The 12,500-nt window shown below is 45.5% G+C and overlaps 1 protein-coding gene across 1 annotated transcript in view; it reads left to right on the top strand.

Annotated features, from left to right (window-relative positions):
- LOC143280534 (acid-sensing ion channel 2-like) overlaps positions 1 to 12,500 on the top strand; it is a 31,063-nt gene that overhangs the window by 399 nt on the left and 18,164 nt on the right. Inside the window, exons 2-5 of the mRNA XM_076585221.1 lie at positions 4,454 to 4,720; positions 5,962 to 6,144; positions 9,218 to 9,362; positions 10,434 to 10,566. Coding sequence (XP_076441336.1) covers positions 4,454 to 4,720; positions 5,962 to 6,144; positions 9,218 to 9,362; positions 10,434 to 10,566 — 728 coding nt within the window. The remainder of the gene's footprint in view (positions 1 to 4,453; positions 4,721 to 5,961; positions 6,145 to 9,217; positions 9,363 to 10,433; positions 10,567 to 12,500) is intronic.

Below are 12,500 nucleotides of genomic sequence, written 5' to 3'. Positions count from 1 at the left end.
GTTGTTTTTTTGGGGGGGTTCTTTTTGAAGTTTTCTTCTTCTTTTTTTCCTCTACGTATCTGCCACTTTGCTATATTTTGATATCTTTACAGATTTGTTTGATTTTGTCTGATGATTTTATTTCCAATCAATGTTGAACACAAACTGAAGGTGGGCTCTGAAGGTCTGATCACCTGGTTGGGTTTGTGCCGAAGTCAGGCATCTGCTCAAACTTTTCTGAAACACCAGACGTGGTGAAGCGTATATAGATCACTCCGCTCCATCATCACCATCATCATCACCATCATTATCATCATCACCATCATCATCATCACCACCATCATCATCATCATCACCATCATCATCATCACCATCATTATCACCATCATCATCATCATCATCACCATCATCACCATCACCATCACCACCATCATTATCACCATCATTATCATCATCATCATCATCATCACCCTCATCACCCTTACCATCATCACCATCATCATCATCACCCTCACCATCATCACCATCACCATCATCACCCTCACCATCATCACCCTCACCATCATCACCCTCACCATCATCACCCTCACCATCATCATCATCACCATCACCATCATCACCTTCACCACCATCACCTTCACCATCATCACCATCACCACCATCACCTTCACCATCACCACCATCATCACCATCATCATCACCATCATCACCATCACCATCATCAATTGTTATTATATTCATTGTTGTCATAATTGTTTTGAAGATGAAAAGGATAACGCGTCGCTACAGAAAAGGAAATGCGTGTGTATTTATTTTCCTGTCAAAGTGGAATTATGCCAGGAACAACCATTTTGTTGCCGTGGGTTCTTTTACGTGCGCTAAGTGCATTCTGCACACCTGACGTGCGTTTATCTTCTCATCCGAATGACTAGCGTCCAGACAACTACTCAAGGTCTAACGGAGGGGGAGAAAATGCAGCTGAATGTGGGATTCGATCCCCGGGGAGAAAGGGGATGGGGGGGGAGGAAGAGAGATAAACAGAAAATGATAGAGATGGGGAAGTGGAGGTTCAAGAGCGGAATGCACACACACACACACACGCACGCGCGCACGCACGCGCGCACGCACGCACGCACGCACGCACGCACACACACACACACACACACACACACTGACGGAAGGACGGCCGGACGGACGGATATAGTTACAGACAGAGAGACAGGCAGACAGAGAGACAGACAGAGAGACACAGTCGGAGAGATTCGTTAGTGGGACAATGAACCAGGGCATGTGCAAATATGATTCAATTCGCGAGTGTAGATGCGTGCGTTCGTTATTGTGTTTAACTTCTATCCACAATTGTGATTTCAGCCGAAAATCCATCCCTTGCTTAATCTAATCACTCTCACCTCAATTTGCGCAGACACACACACACACACACACACACACACACACACACACACACACACACACAGACGCACACACACACACGCACATCTCTCTCTCTCTCTCTCTCTCTCTCTCTATATATATATATATATATATATATATATATATAATGAATAAAAGAAAATTGAAAACCAACACCTGTTTTGTTAAAAAAAAAAATAAATAGATAAAGAATCTGAATTTTCGCTGCTCTCTCTCTCTCTCTCTCTCTCTCTCTCTCTCTCTGTGCGTGCGTGCGTGCGTGCGTGCGTGTGTGTGTGTGTGTGTGTTGTACTATAACCATGATAAAATTAAACAACATAAAACAAGCTAACAGTAGCATGTGTGTGTGTGTGTGTGTGTGTGTGTGTGTGTGTGCGTGCGTGTGTGTGTGTGTGTGTGTGTGTGTGTGTGTGTGTGTGTGTGTGTGTGTGTGTGTGTGCTCGCTGAGGAATATTTTGACGTGTGAGAGATTTGTTCGTTTTTCTGCAGGGATGACTGTGGATATTTCCTTTGTTTGCCTACTGTGGGTAGTGTCAACTTAGCTCCATGTGCGTATGTGTGCATATGTATATGAATGTATGTATATGTGTGTGTATGAGTGTGTATGTGTATATATAGATGTAAGCATATGCGTGTGTGCGCATGCGAGTGCATATGTATGTATGTACGTACTCTTTTTATTTGTTTTTTTAATTTTTTTTATATGGTTTGTTTTGTTTGTGAACTCTTTGTCTTTGTGTGTATGTGTGTATTTGCTGAAAGTCACCCAGACATAATTGTCACCATACTTAATGTTCTTCCTTTTCACAGCATCGCACGTTTCCAGTTGTTTGTATTTTTCCTTCCTTGGACTAGAAAACATGTTTATTGATGACATATGAATGGAAGTGAATATACATGTTATTATATATTTCTTTCTGGTTACAGCACATTGAATTTTGATACAGTTTAATCGTGGTTCATGTTGGAAAACAGGAAGAACAGAAGCCTATTTTCAAGGATGGTTTGCCTGTTGCGGGTAATGTCAACTCAGGTGTATGAACAGACCCTGCATTATGTTGTAGGTCTCCCCTCTCTCTCTCTCTCATTTAACTGTCTGTCTCTGCGTCTGTTTGTCTCTGTATCTCTCTGTCCGTCTGTCTCTTTCTCTTTGTCTGTCTGTCTCTATATCTCTGTCTCTCTTTTATTATTTTGTCTCTGTCTTTGTCTCTGCCTCTGTCTCTCTCTGTCTCCCTGTATCTCTCTCTGTCTGTCTCCTCTATGTCTGTCTCTGTCTCTGTCTGTCTCTGCCTCTCTTATTCTGTTGACTCTGTCTCTCTATCTTTTTGTCTTATCTCTTTGCATCTGTCTGTCCAGCTGTCTCTCTGTCTCTTTCTTTGTCTGTCTGTCTGTCTGTCTGTCTCTCTCTCATGTGCGGATTTACATGCATCTATTCCTTCTGTTACCCTGTAGTCCTCGCCATAGGTGTGTAACCTGGCCACCAGTTCTCTCCATCTCTCCCCCTGCTCCACGTCTGTCTCGTTCTGTCCTTCAGTCACACCTGTCCTTTCTTCCTGTCTCTCTTTCTGCCTTTCTCTCCTCCTCCTTCCTTGCTATGTGTCCTGTGTCCTTCAGTCACACCTGTCCTCCTCCTTCCTTGCTATGTGTCCCTTGTCCTTCAGTCACACCTGTCCTGTCCTTCCTTGCTATGTGTCCCTTGTCCTTCAGTCACACCTGTCCTCCTCCTTCCTTGCTATGTGTCCCTTGTCCTTCAGTCACACCTGTCCTCCTCCTTCCTTGCTATGTGTGTCCCTTGTCCTTCTGTCACACCTGTCCTGTCCTTCCTTGCTATGTGTCTCTTGTCTTTCAGTCACACCTGTCCTTTCATTCCTTGCTGTGTGCCCTGTGTCCTTCAGTCACACCTGTCCTCCTCCTTCCTTGCTATGTGTCCCTTGTCCTTCAGTCACACCTGTCCTTTCCGTCCTTGCTATGTGTCCCTTGTCCTTCAGTCACACCTGTCCTTTCATTCCTTGCTATGTGTCCTGTGTCCTTCAGTCACACCTGTCCTCCTCCTTCCTTGCTATGTGTGTCCCTTGTCCTTCTGTCACACCTGTCCTGTCCTTCCTTGCTATGTGTCTCTTGTCTTTCAGTCACACCTGTCCTTTCATTCCTTGCTGTGTGCCCTGTGTCCTTCAGTCACACCTGTCCTCCTCCTTCATTGCTATGTGTCCCTTGTCCTTCAGTCACACCTGTCCTTTCCGTCCTTGCTATGTGTCCCTTGTCCTTCAGTCACACCTGTCCTTTCCGTCCTTGCTATGTGTCTCTTGTCCTTGAGTCACACCCGTCCTCCTCCTTCCTTGCTATGTGTCCCTTGTCCTTAAATCACACCTGTCCTGTCCTTCCTTGCTATGTGTCTCTTGTCCTTCAGTCACACCTGTCCTCCTCCTTCCTTGCTATGTGTCCCTTGTCCTTCAGTCACACCTGTCCTTTCATTCCTTGCTATGTGTCCTGTGTCCTTCAGTCACACCTGTCCTCCTCCTTCCTTGCTATGTGTCTCTTGTCAAGTCCTGCTAATCGACGATCACTTAAAGTGGAGAAAAAAAAAAACACACGTAAGATTGAGGACTTACAACGTATAAGGTTCGAGAGAGGGAAACTAATTTTGACATTCTCCACTCTGGGGTAGACACTCACTCAGTCTGGCTCCGCGACTAAGCCATTATTTTCGTCAGTAGGGTGCTTAGTAGGCGGTGTCCTAAGTACGTTAAATCAGAACAGGCACTACTGAACACCACCGAAATGACTCTGGAGCACTGCAGGGTCTCCTCTGGTGTGTGGCTTCCTGGTGATCTAACATCGATGGTTCCCTGTAGACTGCCGGCACTGGGACTGTGACAGATGAACCAGGGTGTGGCTGTCTATGGGGGACTTGGAATGAGCGGCATGGGAGTGATGCCTCTGAAACGGAGCAGATGACGGGGTAGAAAAAAAAGAAAGAAAGAAAGAAAGAAGAAAAGAAAAGAAAAGAAAAAAAAATTATAAATGACATTGTCTTCCGCCACAGCATGCCCGAAACGGCCAAGACCCCACAGGAAAGTCGTGGCACGGTCAGGAATCGACCCCGGAGTGGGAATCCTCTCAGAAGAAGAAGAAGAAGAAAGAGAGGAAGGAGGGGACGGTTCGAATCCTGCAGCGGTTCGCTGAGAGGTGCACCATGCACGGGCCGGCCTACATCTCCAACTCCACGTGGTGGGTCTTCCGTCTGGCCTGGACCCTGCTGTTCGTCACGGCTTTCGGGCTCATGGTGTACCACCTGTACTTGGTGGGCAAGGTGCGTGTGGGTGTGCGTGAGCGTGTGCGTGTGGGTAAGTTGCCTGGATGTGGGTGATACTTTTTTGGTCTTGGGTTTTAATTTTTATATCTCAGCTGAATGATTTGCCTTCTTTGTCCTGAATGTGGATGATACATTTTTTGTCTCAGTTTTTCAATTATTGTTTCAGCTGAATAATTTGACTTCCTTGTGTGTTTTATCTTTTTTAATGTGTCGGATTCGAACCCGCGAGCACTCGTTTCCTAGTCGAGCGTATTAATTACCACTGGGCCACCGATGTATTTGCTTGTTTGTTTTCTTCGTATATTGCATCTCATTTAGGGCGAATGTTTAATACATACCTGGTGCAGGCTCTCAAGACCCTGGCCAGCGAAGATTTGTTCGTCAGATGTGATTTGCATGGAGCTCTACGAAGGTGATTGACAAGGCACCATGGCAGAATCGGTTTGGCGTTGGACTTGTGATTCAGTGTTCACCAGTGAACGGGGTTCGAGTCCGTGTTTCGGCATGGTGTTGTGTCATCGGAAAAGGTGCTTTTCTTCCGTTCTCTTTGCTCCATCCAGGTGTGACTTGACCTTGTTCGGGGAAGATTAACACGGAGGAATGAGACGATTGGGTTCCGCCTTCCACTGCCAACCCCCAAGGCAAAAGTCAACATGAATTCACTGCCCCTCTGGCCGTGAAACGCTAGGGAACATTTAATATCTTTAAAGTTAAGTCAGTGCATGCTTTGATCAAGACTTGGTGGTGGTGGTGTATTTATGTGTATCCACAGATGTAAACTGATGTTTGTAAGAAGTTCATTTTATATGTTTTTTCACAGTCAACTATATATAAAAAAAATTTTAAAAAGTAAGCTAAATGAATACCATTTTGTTCAGGCATATATGTCGTTTGTTCTGCAGGCATATATGTCGTTTGAGTCGAAAATGTCGTTTGATTCAAACGTCTTTTGGCTTTGAGGCGCGTGTGTCGTTTGATTTTCAGGAGTACATGTCGTTTGATTCACACGTCTTTTGAATTTGAGGTATGTGGGTCGTGTGATTTTCAGCAGTACACGTCGTTTGATTCACACGTCTTTTGACTTTGAGGTATGTGTGTCGTGTGATTTTCAGCAGTACATGTCGTTTGATTCACACGTCTTTTGACTTGAGGTATGTGTGTCGTGTGATTTTCAGCAGTACATGTCGTTTGATTCACACGTCTTTTGACTTGAGGTATGTGTGTCGTGTGATTTTCAGCAGTACACGTCGTTCGGCATCAAGAATAAGCTGTCCTTGGGTTTCTCCAGTCTGCAGTTTCCGGCAGTGACGTTGTGCAACGTTAACCCCATCAGGGCCTCAAAGCTGACACAGCTGTCCGGGGACCTGGGCAGATTCATTGAGCAGATTGATCCCAGCATCCTGGGGGAAATCATTGATGGGGTCAGTTTTTAGACATTGTGATTGTGTCCCCCCCCCCCCCCCCCCCCCCCCACACACACACACACACAAACACACACACCCGCCCCCTCCTCTTTTTTTTTTTCTTTGTTTTATTTCACAGTCATTTGCCTTGTGCATACTTTTCGTGTTTAATTGTTCCATTTCATTTTAGTTAATGTTTTAACCAGACTTAGGGCAGGCTTTAAGGTCCTGACCAGTGCGTTGGGGTTAAGCAAAGGTCAGAAATCTGATCCTGGGAGAGGGGGTGGGGAGGGGACAGATGAATGCCGCTGAAATTTATTATTCTTTTTTTTTTCCCCCGTTCAGTAAGTGCTGTACATATTTTAAGTCTTTTGATGCTGGATAAAAAATTTAAAAAACACTTTTTTTTGACACTGTCCTGTTCCGGGGACTGTTTGTTCAGTAGGTATGAAAATCAACATCACTCACGGGGATTTCCCCAAGGCACGCTCACTCACGTGTTCTTTGTTTGTAGGCAGAGACCTAGTGCTTTAGTCATGTCAGATGCCCCTAGGGTCACCCACTGAAAGAGACCCTCCCTGTGCCCCTTCCATTGCCCAACCACTTCTGTGGTGTTCTGTTTGCAGTCAAGAGAGGGTTTACACTACCACAAGTGTAAAACAGATACAGGGCAGGCTCGCAAGGCCTTGTCATCCCATTGTGTTGCGTTGCGTTGCGTTGCGTTGCGTTGTGTTGCGTTGCGTTGCGTTGTGTTGCGTTGCGTTGCGTTGCGTTGCGTTCTTTTGCGTTGCGTCGTGTTGTGTTGGGTTGTGTTGTGTTGGGTTCGTTGCGTTGCGTTGCGTTGTGTATAACGTTTTGTCAAGACAGATAAAAAAAATTTCTAACAACAACAACAATAATAATAATAATAATAATAATAATAATAATAATGATAATAATAATAATATGTCACAACAACAACAAAACAATAATAATAATAATAATAATAATAATAATAATAATATGTCAAAACAGATCAAAATTTTGTCTAGCAATAATAATGATAATAGTATTTATGTAGCGCTGAATCTTGTGCAGAGACAAATCAAAGCGCTTTCACACACACACACATGCATAACTCTAAAACTGAAGAAGAAACTGGAGACAAGGAAGAGGCAGGGGAGGGAGGCTATCTTGGGAAGAGGTGGGTTTTAAGGCCAAACTTGAAAGAGCTGAGTGCGGAGACCTGACGATTCAAAAGAAAAAGTTCATTCCAAATGCAAGGTCCAGAGACAGAGAAAGAACGGCGGCCAACAGTGGAGTATTTGAATCTGGGTATGCATAACAGAGTGGATCCGAAGCCGATCGTAGAGGGTGAGATGGAGTGTAGAGGTGAAGGCAGCCACAGAGGATAGGAAGGGACAGATTTGTGAATACATTCATAACACAGAGTGTTGATCTTTTACTTTATTCTGTGTGAGACAGGGAGCCAGTGGAGATGTTGCAAAATAGGAGTGATGTGCTCAGATCTTTTCTTTCTGGGGACGAGTCTGTGTGAAATACGGGCAGCTCTCCTCCGAGAGAGTGCAGGCCACAGCATAGCATCATCTTTCCCTTCCCACACCCCCACCCCAACCAGCCCCTGCCCCCTTTTTTTCTGTATGTTAGTATATTTGTTCCACGATCAAAGTGGATTTTGGTGCAGAATTTTGCCAGTGACAACTGCTTTGTTTTGTGAGTTCTTTCGTAAGCGCTGAGTGCAAGCTGCACACGGGACGGGACCTCAGTTTTATTGTCTCATCCGAATGACTAACGCCCAAGGAATCTGAGGAGTCGGTGGGGCTGGGGGAGGTACATAGAGGAATTTAGGTTTCAGGGGTTGGGAGGAATAGAATAAACTGTGTGTGTGATATGTTAATGGATTTTAAAAAAATCTTTTGCGGCTTTAGTTTATCATTTGCATTTCATTTTTTCACGTGTCGAACTGTGAAATCTCTTGTGTCCTTGACGACTTTCCCACGCACGCCCTTCTCACCAACCAACTGACGTACACTGTGGGCACGGGTAGAAGAGCGTGAGACTTTCTGAGTTCTTTCTCACCTTGGGCTGCGGAATTGTCCAGGACAACTAAACCTTTTCGGGCTGTGTTCAAGACAACATTATGCCTGCGGATAAATGTGTACCTGCGGGTTAACTGCCTGAGGCAAGGCAAACTGCCGGTGGGTCAGCAACATCCGGTATTCAGGAACACAAGAGCCTACCCGCGAGTCTACAAACTTTAAGGCAATTTGCCCTTACTACCTGCCAAGGGTGACTGCCCACGAAGCAGAGATAAATGTGGCGGGTCCTTTTGTAGCATTTTTTAAAGGAAAAACAGGCTTGCGTTGCAGATAGCACGTGTTCTGCTAACTCTCTCGACAAGGCTCTGTGTGGTATGGTGAGAAGTAAAACTGAGAGCATGCACAGATGGGAAACACCGGGATTTCTGATTATAGCTGATGGGTTAGCTGCCTGAGTGCACTGCGTGTGTCTTGAAGACGAAGATTACTTGACCTTCACGTTAAACTGTACCAGTGGATCCCTACCATGTCAAAGGTAACTTGCCTTAAGGCATAATGAATTTTGTCTTGAATACGGCCGCCGGCGGACAAGCGGAAATGCTCTTTCCTCTTGTTCATTAGGCAGTCAGTGTTTGACTGTGCCAGTGAAAGGGTGACTAAGCAGGCTGCTTCAATACAGGCCGACCGCACTTCCCTCCTCTGCTTTTCACTGAGACCAGGTGTGCTCTGTGAATAAAAACGCATCCAACGATGTGTGTGTGTGTGTGTGTGTGTGTGTGTGTGTGTGTGTGTGTCCTTTCTTTTACTGACGAACCAATTACACCCTCTTTTCCTGTAATATATACTACTTGTATGATTGATGGATTGAATCATATCTGCTCTACCGGTAGTTACTTTTCATGGACTGTGTCCTGAGGAAGGGAGGACAAGAAGAAACTTGGGGGGACAGGTAGAGTTATGTATCTAATTGTTCCCATAACAGTTCAACGTTGACTGGGAATTTCCAGCACTGCTCATCCCCACCTCCACCCCGCCCCCTATTCTCTTCCCAGCTTCCCAGATCGAGCAACTCCAGCTCCAACTCCACGACTGCCTCCCCACAGCCACAACAACGACGACGACGAGAAACCACCGATGATGATGATTATGACGATGATACCCAGTTAGACGACATTGACTTCGGCAACTTTAGCAGCGGTCAGGATTTTTGTTTGTTTGTTTGTTTGTTGCTGTATTTCGTTTTAATTCTTCTTTTATGATTATAGGCAGACGCTTCGTCTTTTGTTTCTTTCTTTTTTTCTTTTATTTATTTTATTTTTTTTGTATGTGTGTGTGTGTGTGTGTGTGTGTGTGTGTGTGTGTGTGTGTGTGTGTGATTTAGGCGATAAGTCTCTAGTTTTTAAAGTGCATCTGATTTTATCTTATTAATATAGATGATGATGGTGCTGATGATTATGATGATTTACTTCCTTTCTTTCTTATCAATGTAGACAGATCAGATCCAAAGTGCATGTTATGATTTCCCGTCATACAGATGATGAAGAAGTAACTCACTCCTGCCACACTGACCTTATTGAATTCACCAGGGTTCAGCAGACAAGGGGTTAATGCATTGAATAGAGGTCTGTCAGGACGGCAGAGTCGGTCAGGCAGACTTTGAACCTCAGATGGATCGTTCACCAGTGATCAGGGTTGGAGGCCGTGTTTCGGCATAGGTGCTGTGTCCTCGGCAAAAGGCACGTCACTCCGATGTGACTCCTCACTCCACCCAGGTGTGAATGGGTCACAACAGTGGGAGGAGAGGACTGGGCCCCGCCTTCCCATGCCCAGCCCTGGACACAGTGACTATGACGTCACCGCCCCGATGGCCGTACAAGGCAATGGGACCTCTAACTCGTTCAGTCCTGGGCCCGAGCGTTGCCAGGGTGTCGACATTTCCACGTTCCTACAACTGCATGAACTGCAAGCCAAGGGAACTAATTTTAACAGTATTTCCGGCTGTTTCCATACGTGTCAGTTAGAAGAAAAACACTGTTTGATTAAAAAAAAAATTCAGATTTTATATATATATATATATATATATATATATATATATATACTTCTTTTTATATATATAGTTTTTCCGCTTCCGAATGTTAGGGAAGCCTGTTGATGTCTGTAAACTCACCAGGGCTGAATGGATTGAACTTTAACACACACACACACACACACACACACACACACACACACACACACACACACAACACACACACACACACACACACACAGGTCGGGAGGACGTCGACAGTGAGTGGTACCAGGACCTGGATGGCTACACAGACAGCTGGGAGAAGGAGGGCAAGGATTCAGACTTCTCCATGCTGGAGCAGACTTTTGTGGAGCTCTTCTCCTCGGAAAACAGGTCGGTGGGTGTGGCTTGGTTCGGATGGTTGGTGTGCGTTGTGTTGGGTGTTTAGGGTCCATATTGTGGTGTACTGTTGTATTGTATTACTCTTTTGTCAAAAGGGATTTCTCTGTGTGAAAAGTCGGTCGGGGAGAGCAGCGTTTAGCTACACTCAGAGCGCCACCCTTTCTTTATATATATATATATATTTTTTTTTTTTTTTTTTTTTTTTAAAATCCTGACAGCAATTCTATTTGTTTTCCTTTCGAAGTGCATTTTTCTACAGAATTTAGTCAGGGACAACCCTTTTGTTGCCGTGGGTTCTGTTAGGTACACTAAGTGCATGCTGCACAAGGCACCTCGGTTTATCGTCTCATCCGAATGACTAGCGTCCAGACCACCACTCAAGGTACTGTTGGTGGGGAAGAAAATACTGGCCTTAGTGGGATTCGAACCAGTGCGCTCGGATTCTCTAGCTTCCTAGGCGGACGCGTTACCGCGAGGCCAACACTCTATGGTACATTGGTTCTAGGTTTGTTTGTTTGGATCGGGTGGTGGGTGGGTTTAGTTAGGTGGATGGTGGGTGGGTTTAGTTAGCTGGATGGTTGGTGGGTTTAGTTAGTTGGATGGTTGTTAGGTGGTTTTAGGTAGCTGAATGGTTGGTGGGTTTAGTTAGTTGGATGGTTGTTAGGTGGTTTTAGGTAGCTGAATGGTTGGTGGGTTTAGTTAGTTGGATGGTTGTTAGGTGGTTTTAGGTAGCTGAATGGTTGGTGGGTTTAGTTAGCTGGATGGTTGGTGGGTTTAGTTAGCTAGATGGTCGGTGGGTTTAGTTAAGTGGATGGTTGGTGGGTTTAGTTAGGTGGATGATTGGTGGGTATAGTTAGATGGATGGTTGGTGGGTTTAGTTAGGTGGACGGTTGGTGGGTGGGCTTAGCTGGATGGTGGGTGGGTTTAGTGAGCTGGATGGTTGGTGGGTGGGTTTAGTTAGCTGGATGGTGGGTGGGTTTAGTTATCTGGATGGTTGGTGGGTGGGTTTAGTTAGCTGGATGGTGGGTGGGTTTAGTTAGCTGGATGGTTGGTGGGTTTAGTTATCTGGATGGTTGTTAGGTGGATTTAGTTAGCTGGATGGTTGGTGGGTTTAGTTAGCTAGATGGTCGGTGGGTTTAGTTAGGTGGATGGTTGGTGGGTTTAGTGAGCTGGATGGTTGGTGGGTGGGTTTAGTTAGCTGGATGGTTGGTGGGTTTAGTTAGCTGGATGGTTGGGGGTTGGGTTTAGTTAGGTGGATGGTTGGTGGGTTTAGTTAGCTGGATGGTTGGTGGGTTTAGTTAGCTGGATGGCTGGGGGTTGGGTTTAGTTAGGTGGATGGTGGGTGGGTTTAGTTAGCTGGATGGTGGGTGGGTGGGTTTAGTTAGCTGGATGGTGTTTGGGTTTAGTTAGCTGGATGGTTGGTGGGTGGGTTTAGTTAGCTGGATGGTGGGTGGGTTTAGTTAGCTGGATGGTTGGTGGGTTTAGTTAGCTGGATGGTTGGTTGTGTGGGTTTAGTTAGCTGGATGGTTGGTGGGTGGGTTTAGTTAGCTGGATGGTTGGTTGTGTGGGTTTAGTTAGCTGGATGGTTGGTGGGTTTAGTTAGCTGGATGGTTGGTTGTGTGGGTTTAGTTAGCTTGATGGTTGGTGGGTTTAGTTAGCTGGATGGTGGGTGGGTTTAGTTGGTGGATGGTTGGTGGGTGGGTTTAGTTAGCTGGATGGTTGGTGAGTTTAGTTAGGTGGATGGTGGGTGGGTTTAGTTAGCTGGATGGTTGGTGAGTTTAGTTAGGTGGATGGTTGGTGGGTTTAGTTAGCTGGATGGTGGGTGGGTTTAGTTAGCTGGATGGTTGGTTGTGTGGGTTTAGTTAGCTGGATGGTGGGTGGGTTTAGTTAGCTGGATGGTTGGTTGTGTGGGTTTAGTTAGCTGG

Source organism: Babylonia areolata, chromosome 3, assembly GCF_041734735.1.
Source record: "Babylonia areolata isolate BAREFJ2019XMU chromosome 3, ASM4173473v1, whole genome shotgun sequence".
NCBI lineage: Eukaryota > Metazoa > Mollusca > Gastropoda > Neogastropoda > Buccinidae > Babylonia > Babylonia areolata.
Note: the sequence above shows the minus strand (reverse complement) of the source record. Positions and strands in the feature narration are given on the sequence as shown.